Source organism: Lycorma delicatula, chromosome 2 (assembly GCF_047948215.1).
Source record: "Lycorma delicatula isolate Av1 chromosome 2, ASM4794821v1, whole genome shotgun sequence".
Taxonomy (NCBI): domain Eukaryota; kingdom Metazoa; phylum Arthropoda; class Insecta; order Hemiptera; family Fulgoridae; genus Lycorma; species Lycorma delicatula.
In genome coordinates, this window is record NC_134456.1 from 65,339,282 (window position 1) to 65,364,882 (window position 25,601).

The window sequence follows — 25,601 nt, forward strand, 5'->3', positions numbered from 1 at the left end:
TCACCCCCACACCATTCAAATGACACAGGAAGCTATCAACAAAATAAGAACACTTATAGAAAGATGCAAAAGACATAGGAGGCTATTGAAATAAGAAAGCTTACAGAAAGATTGAACAATGTCTAAATGTAGCCAGGGATTATGTTGAAAAGTAATGTTAGTTTCACTATCACTGAATGAATAATAATTATTTTAGTCATTTGTCTCTTTATTGAATAACCCTAGTAAAATGAAAGGTAGAAATAATGATGTGTTGTGATAGCAGATCATAACTAACTGCAACTTACTAAAATAACAATTTAAAGGAATCTAAAACATTAATGAACACAAGTTATTAAAAAAAACCATCATACTTAAGTAAAATACTTAATCTGCTATTGTGAAAAATGTAATAATAATATTCTTTACAGTAGAACATAATTAAAAATATATAATAACATTTTTTTTAAAAACAATATTATTCAAAAAAAAGAAGATGATGCAGATACTCACCTATCCTTTTCAAGTCCTTGAAATCAGGTTCTGGTTCCACATATGGTTTTAACTCATCTTCCTCATAACCCATATTCATCCATTTATCTTTCATTATATTCTGTAAAAAATAAAAATCAACAATAAATAAAATAAAATAAAAGTTATAGAAAACTTGAAAATTAAAAAAAAATAGTATATAACAGAGTTTGCTGCTGAAACACCTTGATTGATAATTTAAGCTTTCTATTTTAATAAAGTATAAATAATTATAAAACAAAATTAAGTTTTAAATGTAATCTATTTTTTTTTATAGCGTTGAACTTTTTAAAAGAGTCCCCATCAGTCAGTAATTTATATCAAATGCTTATTTTTAAAATGCTTAATAGTTTGAATGCATATCTTTGTTAAAATATATACAAGAGTGTGAGACTGCTAAAATAATGTGGAAGATGTTTGTACAACTCGAGCTGGAAACGGGAGGACTGTTTATTGCATGTGCATTTGAGTATTGCCAGTCTGGTTCAAGCAATGGCTTTTGAACAGAGGTGTGTAATTGTGTAGTGTGTAATTGTTTGATCATGAATGCATCACATTCATGATGCAAACTTATTTAGAGATGAATCTCATGTTATGTATTGGTGTAAGTTCAGAGAGAAATTTCAAAAGGAAGCATTTTATTCAGAAGGTAGCTATTAGAAACTTTTGTGAAACAGGTTCACGGTTATACCAGAAGTGTGACCGACACAGGTCAGTTTCAACACAGGTCATAGAGGAGTGTAAAGTGATAGTTACAAGATCTTTGCGATGACTAAGCTGGGAAAAAATTTCAGAGGTTCAACCCATACTGCACTGAGGAAATGCTGAAATGTTATGTGTATGAAATGCATGTTTTCCTTGAAATAATCCTGATTATATAAAAGGTTTCGCTACTTTCAATGGTTCAACTGCATTAGAGGTAACATCTGAATTTTAGATCAAGTGTTTTTCACAGATGAAGTGTGGTTTCACCTTGGTGGGTACGTCAATAGTCACTACCTGATCTGGGATACTGAAAACCGCATTTTCTTTGACTCTCTAACACACCCACAAAAATAGGCAGTTTGTGCTTTCAAAGTTACGAATAATAGGACCCTTGTTTTTCGAAAAAAAGCTGTGATTGCTGCCATCTACCAAGGAATTATTTTAACAGCTCATAGCCTTACAGCAAGAGGATAAGCTGCTGACTGCAACAGGACAGTGAATTTCTACAATAAAGATGCTACGGGATTTGCGGTCCAAAGGATTGTATCCCCATAACTGATTAATCCAGACTTCTTTCTGTGGGGTTACTTGAGATTGTTTGTAGGAGATATCCACACACCCTGCAGGAATTGAAGACAAACATTAACAAGGCCATCCAGGAAATAGACAGCATTCAGCTAACAATAGTAGCCAGGAACATAGTCAAACGTGTTAACAAGTGTAGAAAAGTGAATGGACATAATTTTCAACACCTGTAAATTTTTCTGTAAGTGTTTGCAAATAAACTATTATTTATAGACTAAACTAAGTGATGGGACCCCGCTTTTAAAACATGTTGTAATAATTATCAGCAAAATTATATGTTTAGAACAAGTTTTGATTAAAACTTTCTTTGTTATCACATCATTTATCAAAGAAATCTACATTCAAATTTAAAAACTGACCAGTATTTTCTTTCTAACAAATTTCAATAATTTTCATTTTTCACTAAAGTGATAATGCAGCATCTTTTACACTATAAATTTTAAAATTTAAAACAGCTGAATAAAGAAAAAAATAATTAAAAATAAAATAGTCTTGTCAAGAAACCACCGACAAGTGTAAATTTTCAATTGATAAAAAGCTTTTGAAGACTATAGTTTTCGTTCTATTATTGTGTCACTGACACAATAATACCATCTACAATCTATAGTATTCTTTTTGTCTCCATTAAGAATGCAATAGAATAGCCTAGTTATTATGCAAAATTTGTGGTAGTTCATTCAATCCATATAGTTTTAATACAGATTACTCTCATCAATTCAATTTTTATATTCACTTCAAATTTCATCCCTATAACAAAGGCTGATTATTTTACAATTTCTTCCTCTAAAAATTAAATTTTAAACTTTTTATATTCATTTGCTTTCCTTACAATTTTCATTAATTTGTAAAACAATTAATTTTCTATTTTTTTACTAAAAACAACATAGGATATTAATAATTAATATTATGTGTTTTTAGTAATATATATATATATATATACACACATACACGCGCCAAAAAATAAAAAATGCTGATCAAAAAGTTAAAGCATTTCATATTTAAAGCCATCTTCACAATTCCATTTAATCTTTACTGAATACTCTTCTTATATTGTTAAACTGGGTTAAAATCAGGGTTTACATTTTTTATTAATAATATGTCTCATAATAAGTGCTGTACAATTGTTAGGTAGTCACATGCCAAATGGTCTATAACTTTCTGTGATGAAAATCAACCTGACTAAATCTGAAGTCACATACAATGCAGGTTGTTTTCATATTTTACAAAATAGGAGATCCAGTTTTACTGGACAAGCATTTCCAGCCATTAGACAGAAAACTAGAATCTTCGGATTAGTCCACAGGCAACCCTCCTTTAGATCATATCAAGATGCAATGAGTCTAAAGGTCTTGAATGGACTTAGCGTGGACAGACTTGCATACACAAGTTAGAAAATGAGGAAAAAAGAATCGAGGTTAAGGAAAGAAATAAGAAGTGAGAGAAGCTAAAAAAGCAAATAAACTCAACTAGAAAAAAGTTCAAGATCTTCTCTAGTATGCATACATCCTGCCAAAATTACTTTGTAGATCAAGGCATCTTTGGTAAGATGATACCAGCATATTACAGATCAATATTTCTCTGATCAGCTTAAATATAGTACTACAGCATGCCAGGTCATTTTGTCCAATACCTCTGCAATTTTAGGCCTATTAAATGTAATTGATAAAGTCCCAAAGTTTAGTAACAAAATTACTTTTTCCATAAAATCAAACACTGAAATTATGTAGCCATTTGTGAAATGGCTACATAATTTCATGAAAAAAAAAAAAGATTGAAATATATAATTTTACAATTTTTGTGCTAAAACCTTCTTAAAATACAGTAGTGCCTTTATGCAGTCTTTTTTTAGGGTGGGTGGATGGAGGGTTTATTTAGTATGAAGCAATTTTTTTTTGCTTAAACCCATTTATCCAGTTTGTAACATTTTCCACTTTTAATATTTTATCCTGATATAACCAATTTTGTATAACTGTTTCTGGTTTTAGCTGTTTTTACTCAGTTTGGTCAGATTTTAACCACCTACATCCCATTAACCACTACATCTGGTCTTAACTATTGTATCTGCGAATAGAAACCTAAAACAGCAATGTCACTTATCCTAAAATTTTATACATCAAAATTTGAGTAAAAATCATTTAGCTAGACCCACACTGGAGGCATGTTCGGTTTTATAACATTCTGTCTCAATAATTATTAGTTTTGACACAAAAGAAATTAAATACTACAAAATAAGTAAGAAAAACAATTAACCATTTTAACACTGACTTCTAATGACGCTCTCTTGGCAGGGTTGAGAACAAGGAACTTTTTTAGAAGGTTTTCACAGTCAGTTGACATATAAAAAGGGATCCTGTACTTTCCTCTTAAAACTCTTTCTCTTAATTCTCTTAACGTTGAACCATCAAATGGTAGCGACCCACTCACTAATGTATATAATATAACACCCAATGACCATACATCTACTTCTGGACCATCATATTTTTTTCCTGTGAAAATAAAAAGAAATAATTATAAACTTAATGAACAAAATTATGTAACTAAGCAAGACACAACAATAAGATACTTCTTTACTATACATGCATCAGTTAAACTAATTTACATTAGATTCTACCTAATTCTAATTTAGTACTATTAAAAGCACTTACTGATTAACATACCAATAAGGTGTTTAGTAGTTAAAAATAAATAGTACAATTATCAATACAATCAAGTTCTTCTAATACTTGCATAATAACCATTAATACATAATCTATTTCTACTACAAAGTGAGTTTATTAGCTATATTTGAAGATAAATCACACAATAACAAACTTTCTATGCATCTGCATGTTCATTAATCTATCTGCAAGAACAATTTTTTTTTGGACGGAGGTGAAAATGCATTTACGCACGAAGTGTCGGACTCCTGCTGGTGATCTAATCCAACCGCCATCAACAGACTACCGACTAAAACCACCTCCCTTTGGAGTAACCCTATGCATCCCGGAATCACCCTGAGGCATTACTTTGAGATTTGTAAGCCCCCTTATGAACTCACTCGTACCAACAACACGTTTCAAATACTCAGTCATAAAAGTGAAATCACAAAACTAGTAAACACGTTGATGTATCGCGATTTCAATAGCAGTCTGCGACTCAACATAATTCTATTACTGTCAGCCTTATTGGTAATTATGGATAAACCTTGCCTCCTCATCCGGTTTCTTTTTCATGACTGCCCTGATAAACGTGGCCACGACAGCCCAGGACGTCTCACTTCTTAGCATTGTCTCTCCGATACTGTCCGGGGAGATGGGGCCCACTTCTTGGACTACCTGCATTCTCAGAAGCTCCCATCTAGGGCACACAAAAAAATGTGTGCTCAGCAGAATCAACAGCTGCCGAGCAATACACGCACTCACTTTCCAACGGAGCACAATAAACACGTCTACTCCTGTTGACACGTCTCAAGAACAAATAACTTGTGTTATAAGTATGAATATTTATACCCAGACAGAACTAGTAAATAGAGTATAGAAAATTGTGCACAAATAAAAATTTTATCAATTATTATACTAGTAAGTACAGATGTTCTAAAAAACACATGAACTAAAATTAAATAATTTCTTTGTGTATCTGATTATAACAAATACGGAGTACACTTATAAAAGCTATACAAATAAATGTCATTTATTTTTTTTTACATATAATAAATAATTTGTGCATTTGGGAAACACTTGAAAATTCAAGTGATAAATAAAATTAATATTTAAATGAAAAATGAAATTCTGTTAAGCCAATCCAGGTTAACTTAATTGAGAATAATACTGAACATTTCAAATGAACTTTCTTATTAATAAATACAAAAAATACACAGTCTTTATTGTAAGAAGGTCAAACAAGATCCTTACACTACTTTGGATAGTAAAGCCAGTTCCTCAGTACTACACAAATATTTCTTAACTCACTCACAGAAAAGTTCTACACTACCACAGAAGCACATAGAAAAATGTTAAACTAAAATACACTCTTTACTTTTCAATTATTTCATAAAATTCACTCTAGATGCCACAAATGCTCACCACATCACAAGAGTCTGTGTTAAATCTGGTTGTCCAAGTGTTTTAACTGATTAAAATAATTAATTTGTGCTAAAAACCAGAAATACATAATTTACCATTTTCCTCTACCGAGGAAAGATTTCCAGGCACTTTTCTTAACAATTAAGAATCAAACATTTTTTTTTCATTTCCCTAAGTAATTTTACAAAATTAATATTTGTAACAAAAAAAAAGTTTTTTCATAGAAAAATAACTTTGTAGAAAAAGGTAGGGAAGTAAGTTGCCTATGATATATCCAGATCCATAGTACAAGGGAGCATTGAAGAATATTACACAATGTTTCTGGTTTTTGACAAGTTAACTGAATTCTAACAGTTTGAATGTTTGCCGACAGGTTAAGAGCTGAGAAAATACTAGTTCTGTAAGAGAATATCTTTATCTGAACATAAAACAAAAATAGGCTAACAAATTTTTAATTTTTTAATTTACATTTTGCTGCAATCATGCACATATTCAATTTTATTTAAATAATTGCTATTTTCTTGGTTTTTGCAATTATGTAAAAATCTTTTATTTTTTAATTAATATGTACCAATTTGCTTGAAAGTACATATTTTTAGTATTTGAGAAAATTTTAAACTCTTAATAAAATAATAATATAAAGAAAGAGAAGATGCTATTTGTTTCTATCTTTGTTTGAGTTTTTAATTATTACTGAATTAGCAGATAACAGAGTCCTACCCACTTAAAAGATGATTGCTGGCATAAAATATTTTCTTTATATCACAATAATATTCTTATAACAAAAACTAATTAGAAAAATGAGAATTTTTATAATTATAAGAATAATCAAAAGACAATTGAGTTGCTACTCAATACAAACCTTGAAACAGTTCAGGTGCAGCATAAGGAGGACTACCACAGAATGTATCCAATTTACTTCCAGGTGTAAATTCATTACTAAAACCAAAATCGGCTATTTTAATATTCATTTCACTATCAAGGAGTAAATTTTCAGCCTAAAACAAAACACAAAAAAAAATTAGTTCTGGATTCAGAAGAAACTGTTATAATATAAAATTAAGAATTAACATTAAAAAATTAAATATTCCATTCTCCAATCTTGAGTGACAACTTGACATATTCGACTAGTAAGGTATATTCATTTCTCAGTCCAAGACAAAGTACGGTAGCTGTAAGTGTTAGGCTGTAATTGTGATTGTGAATAAATAAACATAGTTTATTTAACTATTGTACAACTTATTTACAGACATAATTGCAAATAAGGTATCTATAATATAATTTTTAAAAAGTTAAATAATTAAATTAAACTGAACTCAAAAATAAGTTCTTAATTAAGCAGGAAGATTATTAACTAATTCAGAACACAATCTCAATATATTAATTTGTAATTTTTTGGAGGAAGAACCAAATCTCTGAACAATTTAAAGTCTAGTTGATGGAAGATGCTTAAGAAAATCTTGGTTAATTAACACCATTATTTTTGCAAAAGCCACTTTCACAATGATTTTTTTTTATTCAGTGAAGTGGAAGCTTACCTTCCAGCACACAGGTTTATGTACAATTAATTCAATTAAATATTTCCACTCAACAAACCAATTCTGAAGATGAGGTAAGGTTTTCTATAGATTTTAAGGAAGCCTGAGCATTCACAGACAGCTCTTTAAGATTTGAAAGAAAGTCAATTTATTACAGAAATATTTGAACTGGCCAATATAATCACTGACTAAAAATTACAGTTCTTGTCCTGGATAAAAATAAAATCTCCTGAGAGATTATTATTAATATCATCTCCTGAAAGAGGTATTCACACCCTAGAGAGGCCCTTGAGGTAAAACTATGAGGTCTTTTAGTCTTGTTTCATAACTCAGCTGCTTTTTCCCTTACCTTAATTTTTTCCTGCCTGGTATTTTTAAAACTACCACTTCCAGGTAACTTTGCACAAGCTGTCCAAGGACTCAGACATACAGCGCAAATCAATAATTAACAAACTCTTTTCTATAGCTTTTGACTAAATACTCTCCAATTCTTCAGTAGGAACATGAGAGACTTTTAGAAAAGAACAGTGCACTTATACGGACCTACATAGAAATTGTTTTTCCTATATGGTAGTTTAAAAAAAAATTTCTATCTGGAATTGATACATTCAATGGGTAAATTTGATTTCCAAATTTTTTGAAATATATACAAAGATAGATACTTCACTACTTGTACAGAGAAGAAATATTCAGTTGTAGCAAGTTTTGCCTTCAGTGGATGGAATGTTGATTGCACATAAGCTAAAATTCATTGTTTTAATTCTGTCCACATTTGGTAATACTTAATATTGTGATTTGTGCATTGAACTAACAATTTTGAATCCACAAACTATTTTTTTAATCTTAGGTATTTCAGTTAAATTCTGTAATGACTTTACTTCTGCTGAGCTCAACATTATACTGCTAAGTTATTAATAATAAATCATTAACGTTTAAGTCCTACAACAAAACTTCATTTTGCTTTATAATTAAATGTTGCAGTTACAGTTTTTTTTTTTTTCGATGATACTTTATAATATTTTACAATATATAATACTATATTGTATGTGTAATGTAGATATACATATTCATATACATACATTGCTCATCTTGACTGCAACTTGTAATCTTGATGAAATTAGCTGTCAAAATCTAGATACTTCTGTCACATTGAAAGATTTGTTTTATACTTTTTTTTTTCATAGTACTATCAGCATTTCTTGTTAATCATACAAAAAAAAAAAATCAGGGCAGAATTCCTTTCCTGTAGCATGTCTCAGACAAGAGTGAGCTTTTTAACTTCTACCACGATGACTACATTTTTGTCTGAAAAGTACAATATCTACTGGGCTCCTTTAAAAGGTCAGAATGAGTTTTAGATACAAAAATGGGTAGTCAAATCAATGTTTAGTAACCATAAATATGTTCATGTAGACTGACACAATTAAAAAAAAAATCCCATTTTAATATAATTCACAATGTTCTAACCTTTACTTAAAAAAGTCACTAGTTCCTTTATCTAAGTGTTTTTATCTAATTAAGCACAATTATTAGCAAACTAGGAAGCTGTTTCATGCTCCTACTGCTGTTTTTAATGGATAACAATCTCATATAAAATCTTCCACTATTTATTTAAAATAATCTTAAAATACTAACTTAGAGAAACCTCTAAATTTTCTACATCTTTATTAATTACAAATAATACGAGGTCTGTAAATAACGTAATGAGACTAGTTTTCTTGACAGTGAAAGTTGCACACCGTAAAGTTACTAGTAAACATATGGTTATAAGAACAGCTGATTTATATTTGATATTAATACTTTTAGTCTATTGCTGCCAAGTGAAACGTAAACCAATTTTTCATGAAACAAGTTTTTGTTGTACGTTACAAAAATGAATGATATTAATTATGAGCAATGTTGTGCAATCAAGTCTTGCGTTCAACTCAGTGAGAATGCTACTGAAACTTTTTCAAAATTGAAAAGGGCATATGGAGATGACGTCTGTCACAAGCTCAAGTTTTTAGGTAGTTTAAAGCATTTTCAGATGCCTGGGAATCAGTTGCAGATGATCCACAATCTGAAAGACCATTAACATCAAAAAGTGAAGACAATGTTAAGTGAATCAGAGACTTCATACAGTAATTAATTGATTAACTGTAGATTCAAAGCAGTAAAATCAATGGTGATTAAGTGTCAGAATGATTACAGAACAATTGAATTTGAACCACACCACAGTCCATCAAATTTTGACAAACAAATTGGATATGAAAAATGTTTGTACAAAAATGGTCTCACAAAGTCTCACTGTTGAACAGAAAAACAATAGGGTGGAAGTATGCTGTGATCTTCTAGGGCAAATTGAAACTGATCCTGATTTTCTAAAAATTATTATTACTAGTGTTGAATCTTGGATATTTGAGTACAACCCAGAAACAAAACGCCAGAGCAAGGAGTGGCACACTTCAAACTCACCACATCCCAAAAAAGCAAAAATGAGCAAATCAAAACCATGCTAATTTGTTTCTTTGATGGAAATGGCATTGTCCATAAGGAGTTTTTGCCTACAGGACTGACTGAAAATCAATATGTTTACCGAGAAATTCTTGAAAAACTGTGGAAGAGTTGCCCGTGTGAGACCAGCCATCAAAGACAACTGGATGCTGCGTCATGACAATGCACCTTGTCACACTGCACTCTCAATTAAATAGTTTTTGGCAAAGACAGGCATTCCTGTAGTTTCTCAACCATCTTATTCACCTGACTTGAATCCCTGTGACTTTTTCCTGTTCCAACTTTAAAAAACACCTCAAAGGACACCATTTTGGAACAGTAGAAAACAATTTTAAAAAATGTAACCGACCATCTGAAGGATATTCCAGTTTCTGAGTTCCAACACTGCTATGAAGAGTGGGAAAACCATTTGAAGCATTGTGCGGCTTCCCAAGGAAACTATGTCGAAGGTGATAAGAGTCCACATATAATTGAATTGTAAATAGAAAGTTTTTCTGAACCAGTCTCATTACTTTATTTACACAACTCGTATGTGCTCAAATAACTTTCATAAACATCTAATTTTTTCCCTTTCTCATCTTTATTTATTTAATATCCTTATATATTCATTTAAAATGATTACATATATTCATTTTTTTTAAACATTCCTACAGAATTTAACTGCTTCTATTTCTACTTTATTACAAAATTGTGTATTTTGTGACATTGATCTCAATCAGTGTTTTCTGCAGTTTCTCTTGATCCATCCGAGCAAATGTTAGGTCAGTGGCTTTTTTTATCCATAAAGCAGTAGAAATGCTACTATAGGAATGAACAGCACACACCTACCCATTCAATATTATTTATATAATGTGTTATAATGTACTGATCAATGTAAAAAATAATAGTCCAATTTATTAATGTACTATTTGCATAGTGCAGGTTCTAATTACACTGATCAAATTCAACCTATTTGACACATTCTATATTATGCTCTACATGCAGTTATCTTGCATAAAAATGTTAAATCTAGTTAACATTTCCAATAAAAAAATAGCAGATTTCAGATAATATAGATTTAAATTATACGTTATTGATAGCTATTTTCATTACTCTATACTCTGCAAAAAACTTAACAAATGAGACGAATAATAATTTTTTTAATATTAATTTTATTTTGTTTTAATAGGAAATTTTTAAGAAATTCAAGTTCTGTGTTGTAATAAATTATTTTTCATGTTTTCATCTGCTAAAAAAAAAAACAATTCACAATTTGATTAAAAAAAACTCAACTAGTTAGCAAAAATAAAAAAAAAAACTTTTTTTTGTTACATTAATTTTTTTCATTTAATTCACTTAAATCAAGAAAATGCCATAGCAATTATAATAATGAAGTAAAATATAAGCAATTGTATGATTAAAGTAAACAGCACATAGAATGTTACAAATAAATTCTAATAGTTCTTTTTTTCCATCTTTTATGACCATATACGATCACTTTAGTCAGTCCATTATTTCAATCTCTTTGAAGGAACTGTTCAGGCCTTGCAGTCTTCCCACTACTTTTTCATACATTATGATTTTGATGTCCTTTCTGGTGTTGAAAATGTTCACGATGTGAGTTTCTTTCTTGTTAGTGTGAAAAGAGTGTTTTTGTCCTTGAATTTTTCATTTAATTTTATCTTGTCTGTAGTGTCTTCTGGTGTAAGGCCAATTGCCTTCTACTTCTTTTAATTATGTTGGTTTTTATATAATTTCTGTCTTTTCGAATGATATTTTAAGGGCAATAATAGTTCCACAAAAAATTTTATTCAACAATTGCAGTAAAAGAACACAGTATAGTGAAAATAAATGGCCTAAATTGAAAACATAGTATGTATTAAAACAGAAAAATCAGGTTAAACATAGAATTTCAGCACTTCTTACGGAACTCAATAGCAGTCTAAAAATGCAATCCAAATAACCCACTTTTAATGTAATATATTATACTTAAAGTACAATGATAAACAGGTAAAATATATTAATTTTCTACTAAAAAGAAAAACTGTGTAGTTATAATTTTAATTATCATATTTTATTAATTTGATATTGATATTACTGTCAAACAATATTACTTACAACCTTCATTACATTACTAAACTAAGCAATTATTTCATTGCAATTACTCAAATAAAACAAGCAAAACATGATAAATTATTAAAATGCACTTACTTTTAAATCCCTGTGAATTATTTTCTTTTGGTGGCAGTACTGTACTGCAGAAACTATCTGTAATATAAATACAAAAGATGAAGTAAATTCATCATGGAACAAAGTTTTAACAAGTATAAAAATAATTTAAAAAAATTAATCTTTCTATTAAATACTCCAATGTGTATGCTGAGGAGCCAGAAGCTAATGGTTATGACATGAAAGTCAATTACAATAATAATTATGCCATTCCCTGGAATAACATGCTTCCTGCAAAAGTGAGTAGTTTCCTGTAACCTTCTTCATTGAGTAAAATATGATCTTGCCCATCAGCATGCCAAGCTCTTTGAATAACATTTTCTGCCCTTCAATCAACAACTCACGCTGTTCATGAAAGGAACTGGTTATATAAAGAAGATTATTGAGTTCACAGAAAGCAAATCTGACTACAGCCACTTATAGCTCATATGCATTATATAAACCAAATCCTTAACAAAGAACGGGAGATTCAGCAGACACAAATTAATGAACCCTTTTCTGCAGGAAATAATGCACAATTCCCCATTCAATAAGAATGTTGCAGTACAGAAAATTAAAAAATAGAAATTACTGAAAAGAATTTCTGTAATAACTTAATAAGATGCTAGTAATATAAAGGTCATGACAAAGAAACACCAGCTTTCAAAAAATATGCAGGACTTTAAATAACTTTAATAGTATGTATAAAAAGAAGCATATAATTATACTATAAGTAATGGTTGAAATTAAATATAACAGCATAATAAAATCACTAATAAACAATTAAAATTAAAAAAAATCAATAGAACTGAAACCAGGACTGTTCATTTAGTGACTAAACTGCAGTGCTGCTAAAGAAAGCCATTAGAAATTTGATGACAAACTCAGTTCTTTTACTTTTTTTAATTATACATGACACATATATCTTTTATAGAAATTATCTTAAAAAAATATTAATCCAAACATCTTACAACCTAGTTGAAGCTTTCTTCTGAGAAAAAGGCATTTATTAATGTTAATTATTATCTTTAGATGAAAAAAACATAAATCAATACCTGTCTAAATTTTGCTCTAGCTTCCTTTTCTTTCATTCGCCCATGGAGCACCAAATAGTCAAATACCTCTCCTCCACTTGCATACTCCATTACCAAGTAAAGCGTTTTCTCTGTTTCAATTACTTGAAATAATTTCACTTAAACAAAAAAAATAGTTATATTTATAACAAGGAAATTTTTTTTTACTTGAATAATTCATTAAAGGAAAAATTAACAGTGGATCTATTACATAACAGGTAAAGAACAGAAGTACACACTGACAAAGAAAAAATGTACACAATGAAAATTATAAGCAAACAATAACAAAAATTAGCCGTATTAACCACGATGACTTTTGAGGAGAAGTCAGTCATAAAAAACTCACACTTCAAGACAAACATTGTATATGTTGCAGAATACCAGATACAACTTATATAAAAATTCAGTGTAGTCACTAATGGTCAATTCTTGATACTTCTATTATACTAATGACAACTGGATGCACACTAAAGTTAAACCTAATAAATGTAAATGCTAACTATAGTTTGGCTAATATAAGTATGATTCCAGTTACAACTGGCACAATTTTGTTAAAAAAATTATTATGAGCTAAATTTAGACTTAATCTCCTTCCTATAATTTTTATTATGAATAAATTTGAAGAAGAAAGATGTATTCAATTTTTGTAAAAACATGTTATTATTGCTCTTTCATTGATTATGTGTTATGATTTCCAGATACATAACATGCAAAAATATTTCCATAAAATGACTTCAAAAGATTAGTTGTTAATGTAACAGAATACAGACTTTCATTGTAACCATAAAATTTCATATTGGAAGATTTTTTTTACAGTAATTAACAGTTTCATAAAAGAAATTCGAAAAGGGTGAACAAACTATGTTTTTCTGGATTTTATGAAAATATACCGAACATATTTTTTTGTTTAAAACATGTCAGCTTCTGCAAGATGTGCTCGTGTTCTAGAAGTCAACATGAAAAACAGGATATGTGCACTTTGGTTCCTCATATTCATTTGAACACTATACATTGTACTTGAGGCTTCAGGTAAAACTTTAAAAAATTTTTTAACACAACCTAAAGGGAATGCTAGGAAGTATGTTGGTGCTATACCTTTATGGGACTGTTGAGTTAATACAGCTAATTTTATCTTTTTATTTTATTTTTTATCTTCTAACCCCTGAGGAACAGTTTTCTAATAGTTCTAAAATGTTGCTCTAACATTCCTGACTGCAGTAAAACTGTCAACTGAATTTTTAAAATTACAGAAAAGATCATTTTACAAGTATTAAAATGTTATTTTACTTTCAGCAGTTCCACTCAAAGAACCAACAGTTCTTTTCATAATATTACCTCAAGTATGTTCTTTGGCCTGTAGTCTTAATACTAATGTAAAATAAATTTTGTTAAATTATATCAATAATCTTATTAAGCATAAAACAATCTCAGATTAAATTAATATTACTGTAGAATAAAACTTAAATGTAAACTTATTTTAATCAAATATAATAAAAATTACCATAGACAAAACAGAATTATTTATAAAAATCAGGTTTTCAAGCAAAGCAGACTATGCAAAAAAAATTAAGTTCTTAAAAAGTTAGAAGGTTAAAAAACATTTAAATTTTACAACAGAAATTTTTAGTCCAAAATTAGGCCTCTAAATTAATATCTTGAATACTTCAACGCTGAACAACACTTGAGTACTTGCAACACCAGGTCTTAAAAATTACTCAAAGTTTATGTAATTACCTAGTTTATTTTCAGAGCAAATATGATAATATTCTTTGATTATCTGAGCATAGTGAATGAAGAAAGATGCTAAAAAAAATTTAGTCTTAACTTGACATGGTAGTTTTACCCTGGGTAGATTTAATTTTACATGAATATATCACATAATAAAAAAACTTTTATGTGAATTTTTCACTGACAAATATGTTTTTATTTATGGATGTAGTAAACAATTCAGTACAATATAAAACCCTAGTAATTTGTATGAATTCAGTTATTCTTATACAACATTCATATCAACAGCATGTATTTTCTACCATACTAAGTACAATTTAAATTTGTGCTTTTCAAAAATAAAAATTATTTTTACATGACATCAGTTTGTGTGACTTGCATTATCATGTGAAGACATTACTAAATGAGTAGTATGCTTGCAACATTAATTTGTATACAACAAGTCATTATACATCAATAATTGTGTATTATTTATAAAGTTAACAAATCATGACATTTTATTTCACATTAAATTTAATAAAACATACTGCTCATTTATATTTACACAGTAAGTATACTATCTCTTTAATACTATTTATTTTTATCAGGGAATATACAGATGAATGTAATTACCAGATTAATTTAGAATTTTTTTTTCTTTGATTATGCTTTCTTGTTTGGAACATACTGTTCCAAATAGTATTGTGTTTTTAGAACATACAGTATATTATCTTTAATACAATGAAAATGCTACAAGGGAAGCAACTTTTCCCATTCAATGTCTACCATTATTAAACTAAAGACAGTAAATAAAATTAACTTGATTGGTTTTATGCAGAAATAAATGCAGATTCCATCAGTGATCATTTTTTCATACAATTTATTTTGATAAAGAAACAATTGTTTTAAAAATGTGTATTTTCGAAGTACAATTATATATCTTTGCAATATTATTAAGATGAAATTGGATTTCTGCATGTAGAAAACTAAACAATCCCATTTTACTTTTTTTATTAGAAAATGCCCAACCTGTATCAGGAAACTACCCATCCATGCAATAATTTTTTTTAAAAGAATTTGTAGAATTACATATTTGGTAAAAAAAAAATTGCCAAACAAAGGGATGAAACTAATACTAGTGTAAATTCTTGTATATGACACACCACAGCTACAAAATATTATTCAAATCTGAACAGTATGATTGCAAACCTTCTTTTGATAAATGATCATAGGAAGTGGCAACTTTTAAAATTTAAATCTTAAATACCATTGAAATAGTCTGAAAACATAGTAGAAGAAACTTCCATATAAAATAGCAATTAAGCAGAAATCCTCCATCTCAGCATACTAAATAACTTGTAACAATCAAAGAATCTGTTTAAAGCATTATTAAAAATAAACTTTCTACCTATGAAATTCTTTTTGTATTCCTCTCAAGCTGAATTTTATCTGGGAGCCAGACCAGGTGAATATAGAGGGTGTTGGAGGAATTCAAACCATAATTTTTTTCATTTTTGCCACTGCAATGACTGAAGTGTGAGCTGGAGCACTGTCTTGATGGAAAAGCACTTTTTTTTCTGAATGCGATTGTTTTTCCCTAATTTCACTGAGATACGCAATAAGTATGCCTAATATTCATGAAGCAGATATTCATCATTCATCAAAAGAATGATGACATGATCTTTGTCTATAACAACTCCATCCTGGGTCGAGAGAGCCGACAGAAGAATGTCTTTTTTCTTATGACCATGTACTCTATAGACAACACCCAATGGGTCTTTATTTCCCTGCTCTTATACAAAAGAGTGCCAGGAATGATGCTTAGAAGACCTAACCTAGTGAAAATACTTGGTCCTTTTCCAATGATAGTTCGCAAGCCAAACTGCACGCCAATCAGGATCACCCTCACGCTGTGCAACTCTCCTGAGCCAACCCACAGTTCGCTTCATCGTGGTCAAATCCAGAGTCCACCATCCAGCTAGTCTCTCTCGACCCATGTCTCTGGTAATTGACTGCTCAGCGGCTTCAACTACCGCAGAAGAAAAATTCTCTGCCAGGTCATCTAATGGAGACTCGTCCAGACTCGAGCAAAAACTTGGAGCGTGGCTGCAGGAATATTTAAAAACTTAGGCCAATCTGCCCACCTTTGCAGGAAACACCCCTGCTGAACATGGACATTCCCCCTATAGAAATCGTGCAGCTCACCTACCAACTCAAAAACTGTTAGTTGATAATCACTTGTCCAATGATTCAGTTCAGAATTGTACCAAGGATATCCTTGCCAAAGATAACATCAATGTTTGTACCATGAAAGGTCCTCTGCAACCCAACTGTACCAGTGAAAGTAGACAATTCGCTGGCCACATTAAAAACATCCAGATGATGCTGTGCAATGAAATTTTCAATCAATTCGCCGCCATCATCTGTGATCTCACTGTGCCAAAGAGGCGATTTGGCTTTCGCATCAACACCTATAATAGTAGGATGACCCGCTACTAGCCTAACAATCCTATCCCATTTTTCCAAATGCTGTGCAATGGGATCTTTATACTGAAAGTATGAACTAACAACAATTAGGTCAGACCATCCACAGCTTGACAATGACGTGATGCATGTCAGAGGTTTGCCGTACAAAGGCACCACCTAAAAACTTCCTGCACATTACAGCAGACTTGCTGTCACCAATGAAAACTTTCCTCCAACCAGGAAAGCCTGGCAGATTACCCTTAACCATGTATGGGTGTTGTAGAAGAACAACATTCACAACTTCACCTTACTCAACTTGGATTACATAGGCACCCTGGGCATTTAGCTGACCAAATCTAACCATCGAAGTTGAAATAAATCTCAACTCCTCTCTTGTAACAACCATACTCCTTACTATTCACAGACTGCCTATGACTCTTGCACAACCTTTGACGGTTGATGCAAGTCAGAGCCTATTTTTTTCTGCAGACAATTGTCACCCTTTTGGCCCTCTTGACCACAGTGAGTGCAGATCAATGCATGCTTGCAGAATTTGGCCCTGTGGCCGAAGTGACAACATTTGAAGCATCGCTGCACGTCAAGACATGACATGACATGAAGCCTTGACATGACAGGATGCAAAATCCAGTTAAATTCTATCCTCAGACAAGAACTTCTGGAAGAGACCAGCATCTAATTCCAAAACCCTGTGATACCAAGCGGCATCACGCTTGAATGTAGGTTTGTCTTCAAGACAAACCTACATTCCTTTTTGAACGCAGCCTTGTCCAAGTTGTTACAGAGACTATGTCACGGGGCCTACGACCTCGCTTGGGGTCTACCTTGACCTCAAACTTCTGCACAGCAAGAGAGTCCTTGATGACTGGAACCGTCTCCTCATTATCAGCGACCACAACTACACCTTTGTGGGCCCCATGTCCCTAATTCACGGCTGCCGTGAAGAGCAGCCTGTGGAAGTCCTTTTTCAAATCTGCACTTGTCTTTGTTGACCCCTCTGGCTTGTTAACAATTAAGACTTCTGGGTTTTTTTGGCCTGGCTGGCCTCCTGTGGTCGCAATCAACCTTAACATAGTGCCTGGGCTGTGCTGGAGCAGGAGCTGGTCTCTAAACCACTTTGACCTCCTTGATCTTGGAGGCCAAAGTTCTTATAGCCTTCCACCATAGCGGAAAAGGCCTCTTGAATTTTTAACAAGCGATGAAGAATTGTCTTCCTCGCACCTGAGTCGACGCTGCTGGCGAGAACCAAAAACTCAATTAGGTAATCCAGATCACCCTGGACTGCCTTGACCAACGGGGCAGAACTGCCAGGTCTGCCCATCGCTTTACGGAAAGTGTCTACTGCAGGGTTTGGTTTACCTCAGGCGGATGTCCCTCTAACCATTTTTGAAGCCTCATCCTCCAACAAGGTCATAGGAACAGGCTCCGGTTTCCTCTTCTGCTTGGACTTCTTAAACCTCAACGAATTTTGTCACGGTTGGAGATTTCCTAGCCTGACTAACCATTACAAAATTCTTGCTGCCTGTCTAACAATAAGTTGGGCAAACCCACAATTGCAATGACTGCCTGCAGCGAGTACAGACAGCTGGAGACCTGAATATTCTCCTGTCGCTCTTTATACCTCTAAATCTAACCACAGATTACGACCCTTGTTCTGAAAAGAATGCAAGTAGGATTAGGGGATGACTCCTTAATTGTCACAGGGACTGAAGACCAGAAGTTGTTGCCACCCAGTTGCCACGATGAGGCGGGTAAACATTAAAATTTGTCCCATGATCTCCGCAGGAAAATAAAGTAATTAGTGTAAAAGTGCAAAACAGCATCCGAAGTATGCTGACAGTTAGCCTAGCCTGGTACTATACGAAAGTACTTACTCAACTGATAGCCAAATCACTGAACAGCAAACCAAAAATACCACAGAACTTTGGTAACACACATAGGAAAAGACACATAGAAATATAAGAAATTTAAAAAAATCTAAAAAAATTTAAGGAAGAAAGTCTGCTGGTTGTCTACAATAATGAAACTTGTTTTCATAGCAGTTACATTCATAATAAAAGTTGCTCACATAAAGTGAGCAACTGTCATTTCAAAAGAAATGACAGTTCCTTATTCAAAAGGGCAGTACTTAAAGTACTTCATGGTGTAATGGGATTCCAGGTTGTTTCACCGTATGAAAGCTCAAATATTAGTGATAACAATGGTTAAATGAATTCAAAAAGTTATTCAAAATGGTTGTAAGATGTCTGTCAGATGAAAGTGATAGACAGTGCATCCTATCACTACCACATTCAGATAGATAAAGCACCAACTTCATTTTTTTTAAAAAGTATATATCCAAAATTGGTTAGGAATCCTCTTATTTCATTTATAGATGAAATGTAGGAACTAACAAAAAAGAACAGACCACAGTATGTTTGCTAAGCCGTTGATGAAATTTTTTTTGTGAAAAAAAATAGCATTAATAGTCTTCTACGTCATCCAGAATTTATCACAATTGAACTTTATATACTTCAAATAAACTGAAAGTTTATTTGAAGAACTGGATAACACCTCACAGTAAGACATTTAATCTGGAAGTTGTGTCTATGCAAGCATAAAATATCCAAAATAGATAAAAGAGGTGTGGCAGTCACTAAAAGGGTGGAAAAATGTTATAGAACAAGTAGGGAGCAATTAAAGATGTCGTTTACCATTAATGTCGTAGTGATTCAGAAATTTCATCTGACTACAGAAAACAACAATGTAGAGTAGAGGTTGATAACAGTTTTCTAGAATTGAAGAGATGAAAGAAGTTTGGAATAGGGAGTGATAAATAAAAAAGGTACAAGTTACTTTGACGTAATAAACAATTTTATAAATTGCTTCTGTATTTATTTCTTATCTATCTGTAGATTGATGTATAATTATAAAAATAATTGTTGTTTGATATTGCTATACTTTAATAGTCTGTTTATTTAATAGTATAGAGTAATAAATGATAAAAAGTAGTTAAAGATGTACATTGGTAAAAAAGCGTTCTAATACATACACAAAGAGTAAGTAAATAAAATTTGTCTGTAGAATTAATTTCTACACTCTGGCAATGCTAAGAGTTCTACTGTCAGTGTGACATGTCCCATTCAGACCAACGAGTTGATGAACTCTATTGTTAAAGAGCACTGTCTGTTTTTTTACTGATATAGAATTTGAATACCGTTGTAGTACTTAAGCTTTAGTACAATAATGTGACACTTTAGTCAATAATAAATCACCAGATAACCTGTCAAATGCCGTAACAAATCATGTGTGATAGACATCAAAACTCTCATCTTCAACTGCATCTCAAGTAGATTTGATTATACTGTTTTAGGTAAGTTGACTTGTCAACTAGTAATCATTTGTATATAATTATAAATTATTTAAACGTAAAAAATAAAAAGGTAAAATAAACAAGATTTGTATGACACTTGTTTTATTAATGAGACATTAAAGTTTTTATTTAAGGTTATCTTAATAACAGAACTTAATATAAAAAAACAAGAGCTGGCTACTGAAAAAAACTAGGCCATTTTAGTGTTAAAAAATTGTATTTTTCTTTAAAATAAACAGAATTAGTACATCTTTTTGAAACTATTCTCCAGTTTGTGAATAAAGTTCATATTTGTAGAACATCAAATTTGCACTTCCCCAAAAGGCTTTTATTAGTTTGAAATTTAATTTTTTTATTTATAATTTATTTTTGTAGTTGAAGTTTAGTTAATATAGTTTTAGGCTTAACATACTGCTGTTAAGAGAGAATGTGACATTTAAAGTGTGTCCTCTAAACCTTGAAATACCTTTAAATAATTTGCATAAATTTTTAGGAATAAAAGTACCAGTAAATAAAAATAATGAATTAAAAAATTCATATAATACATTGTAAAAGTTAATTGTTATTAACTAAAACAAATAAATAGATTAAAACGAAAATAAATAATAAATATTAAATTATATTTTATTAATATTGTTATATGTACTGAATTCAAATAGTTTATAATTATGTTAAATAAAAATTAGTTAAGGTATACTAGGTATATTTCATAGAAAAATATGAGTAATGAATATGAATATAAACTACGAAGTTTAGAAAAACTACATAATTTCTTGAGCTGCTGTTATATTTTGCCTAGTTAGTAAGCATACAATAAATTGGTTATGTGATCATAAAGAAAGAAATGTAATCAGGATTCTAATTTTATTTATAGAAATTTATGAAGATTATTTATCAGTTGTAACTACAAGTGTGGGTGAAAAGTTCCGGGCTTCACATAGAGATGGCTGGCATTCGTTAGTACACTTTACTTCCCGATGGTGTCACATGATTCCATTCTTCATTAGTTTACTATAAGATTTCCAATTTCTAGTCGTATGCCTGTATTCATCTGCTTCCAGATGAATACAGAGGTTGGTGAAACCTCTTATCATCGACGTGTTCCCAGGGAAGTCGTAGGTTTTCACTCTGAGAATTTGTCTTCTTACTGAGGTGGAAGACTGCCAAGTAATTTGTAGCCTGGCTAGGAATAAAGCCCTCGGATATGATGGAATCACAGTGGAGCTCCTTGTTCGCATGTTGCCAGTACTTCTTGGTCCCATGACTAGGGTTTTTAATAGGATGCTTTTTGCTGGATATTTCCCAGCATGTTGGAAACATGGTGAGTTGAAACTGCTCTTCAAAGGTGGCAACAAGGACCCCACTGTAAGTTCTTCTACCGCCCTCTGACGCTCTTGCCTGTAATTGGTAAGGTTTCCAAGGTCTTGTACCACTTCATCAATAGTAGATTGACTTCTAACCTCTTGCTGATGGACGACGAGAATGGTTTTCGCCCCGGCAAGGGCACAGAGGATGCAATTCTTATAGTAATGGATCTGGCTTCATTCAGCGAGTGCAAATATGTACTCTGCATTTTTTTAGACATATCTGTGGCCTTCAATAACTTGTGGCCCTCTGCCTTGTTTCAACTTCAGCAGCGTGGGTGCATGATAAATGAGATTTGAACTATCTTGAGTTATTTCAGCAACAGAACCATAGTCCTTCGCAATGGTAGTTTGGAAGTAGGAAAGATCCTGTCTAAATAGTGGTTCACAGAGGGCAGTGTATTAGGTCCACTTGTCTGGGTTGTTGAATTAGATTCTCTCATTCGGTTGCAGATGCCCAGTGGCTGCATTGTGGCATCGTCGGCATATGCTGACGATGGGTTGCTGCTGGTCAAGGGTAACTTGCGTGCCAAGATAAGAGCTCAAAGCAAAACAGGCATGCAAGTTTCTAAGGTTGTGGGGTCTTCAGCATAAGATGGTTTTCAGCCAAACCATTATGATGTTTCTTAAAGGTTGTCTAGCCGTGACCCGACACCACAGGTTGTGATGAAATATCTGGGTGTCATCTTTGATGAGACTTCAATTCAAGGATAACCTGCAGTTTGTCGCAAGGAAGACCATTGATGCCGTCTTTGGTGTTTGTGGAGTTATCCATCCCAATTGGAAGATGAATTATCATACCATGCGTATTCTTTACAAAGGTGTCTGTGAGGCCATAATGTTGTACGCTGCTCCCGTCTGGGCTCATCGTTTACCATTCCAATGTTATAGGGACATTCTATTGAAGCTCAGCGTATTCTATTGTTAGCTGGTGGCTACAGAACTATCTTGAAAAAGGCAGTCTCTGTGATTGCCGGCATAAAACCCAAGACATTCTAGCTACGGAACATAGCAAGCAGTACATTTCTAAGAAGGGAGGCCTTCTTACTTCTGGGAGTATGCGAGAAATCGAAGACCAAGGTTTTGACTCTTGGCAAGGTAGGTGGAACAATTCTTCTGTCGATACACGCATGGCATTTTTCCAAATGTTAAGAAGCTGCGAGCAATTAGGTGGGTCTCCCCCAATCGGTACACAACTCAATTCCTTTCAGGACATGGTGTCTTTAGGAATAGTTTGACTAGATTTGGTTTGGTTGATTCAGGCTTTTGCCCGAACTGTAGGGTCGATGACACCATGGACCATGTCCTTTATGTTTGTCCCCAGTATGAGGCTGAGCATGCCAGTTGTAAGGAAACTCGAGAGGGTGGATTCCTTCTTTGATCTACGAATCAACTGGAAGACTTACAGAGAATGGACTATTGTGGCTGGCTTCCTTAGATTCCTTGCCTGAGTGGGACAGATGAAGGGATATGGTAGAGTAGCAGCCTGGGTGGCTAGGGACCACCTGGACAGTTGATTGGCAGAAGGTGGGTGTGTTGGCATCGAGCCACGGTTAGATAGAAATTGTGGTGATTATTTATTGAATATTCACTGTCAGCAGGATGACGACGGCACTCCCGAGGGCATGGATCCCATGCAGACGTGAGGTGTAGCGCGGCATCTTGACGATGGTAGAAAGCTAGTAGATGTCACGTGGGACTCTGCGATGGAGCTGAGTGGGAGTAGGAGGTCTGCCCTACTCTCCCTTGTGGACCAGAGTCCGTAAATTAACCTATGTTTGGGGTATGAACTGAATGTTTGAGTTCACAAAGGGAACTAGGACTAAATTCTGTTGTTGCGAACAACATTTTTGGTGGTATGTTGTTAAATTTGCCTTGAATTATGAGACATTTACTAGAAAGTGGCTCAGTAAAAGTAGAACTAGGGGTTCATACTTCTGTGAACTTGGTTAGCTAGTTCAGAGGACAATGATGCAGGACATTCAAGAACTATTAAACAAGGCCTGCAGCGAAGGCAAAAGCTGAGTTTACAAATCACCAATGTAAATGTCTACCAAAGCATTTACATCGGTGGCATCCCAACAAGGCCTGGCTTATTACTATGAGATATAAAAAGTTAGAGGCTGAAAGACGACTCCCTTTAAAGCCCATCAGGGCTAGAAACAGCGAGGGTATGGTGACTGGAAGCATCACAAGGCGAATGTCTTCCCCTACAGGATTGGGATGTTTTCTGCATGTTTTACCTCTTAAATCTCATTGATTTAAAATTTTGTTTAAAATGCATGTAGAGTAGTGTAAAAACTGTCAACTGTCTATTATATAACAGCTTTGTCAAAATCATCTACACAAGTTACTCTTTTTGATTATTTAGTTGTTTTGTGAAGCTAACTGAAAAAACAAAAAATGAACTGTCTTGTTCTTAACATCCGAATGACACTTTTATGAAATTAGAACTCGTTCTTATTTCTTTTTGGGATCAATCAGAAGTGACCCGTTTCTCAGTCATAATATCACAATCATGTTTTTTTATTATTTTCCTAGACTAAACCACTCACTGATTTACTTTTCCCTAGGATAGACATTTTCTTTCAATTATAGCAAACCTATGACAGGAACGTGTATTGGCACAATAACCATTAATAAAAATTATAATTACTCATTTGTAAATCATATTCTAAGACCTTTTTACACAAATAACTATTATTTAGTAATGAAACGAAGGAAATAGGGAAGCTAATATATATGTGGAATTGCAAATAACAGATGATTTTGTAAAAGTGGTGAGCCACTATGTTCTGTGTGCGTAAATGGGTCAGCAGAATTGGGTGATTAATAGAGCCAATGACTAAACAGGATGAATAAGGAGTGAGGAGCAAGTTTCCTTCAATATGGATCAGCACAGTTCGTGAGCAATCAGACAACTTTACCTACTTTCTCAGAAGAAAATTACAAATGGAGTACCACTGAATCAATCAGTACAATTTCTTTTTATTAAATTAATAAACTTATTCCTTATGATTCTGTAAAATTATGCAGGTATCTGCTTATGAATCATGTAACTTAACTAAGTTAATACATCATTTAAAAATATTAAACAATGGTTCAAAGCAAAATTTTGTTGTTAAATGAGGAAAAGGCCCAAAAGAATAGCTTGACGTTAAAAAGAATTTTGAACAATGGGGTGAATGAAATCAAATAGTTTGGCTTTCATGTAGGCTGTGATTTTAGAAGAAATTTGATGTACAAAAAGTAAGAAGAAAATCATCCAGGGTCCTTTTCATAACGTGCAAACTAAAATTATATTCTCCAACATAAGACCTTCTACTAATTACTTGCTCTTGCAGTATTAGTTATGAACTGCATATAAAAATCAAATCTGCTTCTGTGAAATATTATCACGTCAGAAAAATCAATTGGGATTATTTTAAACAGGGATAAGTCATGAACAAGACTTTCTAAAGAATTATGGAATATGATGATTTAAAATTTATAAGAATGTAATTAACACATTTAATTACATGCAGAAAAATACTGAGGTGTAT

General features: G+C 32.3%; 1 protein-coding gene across 30 annotated transcripts in view; it reads right to left on the reverse strand.

The window, feature by feature from the left end:
* The window catches only part of LOC142318879 (serine/threonine-protein kinase MARK2-like), a 385,326-nt gene that overhangs the window by 99,139 nt on the left and 260,586 nt on the right, over positions 1–25,601 (reverse strand). For 25 of the 30 annotated variants that reach the window (XM_075355485.1, XM_075355493.1, XM_075355492.1 and 22 more), the window contains 5 exons: positions 13,135–13,271; positions 12,083–12,139; positions 6,724–6,859; positions 4,051–4,286; positions 493–592 (listed from right to left, as the gene is read on the reverse strand). In XM_075355485.1, coding sequence (XP_075211600.1) covers positions 493–592; positions 4,051–4,286; positions 6,724–6,859; positions 12,083–12,139; positions 13,135–13,271 — 666 coding nt within the window. The remainder of the gene's footprint in view (positions 1–492; positions 593–4,050; positions 4,287–6,723; positions 6,860–12,082; positions 12,140–13,134; positions 13,272–25,601) is intronic. The other 5 variants (XM_075355475.1, XM_075355500.1, XM_075355474.1 and 2 more) reach the window with 1 other exon arrangement.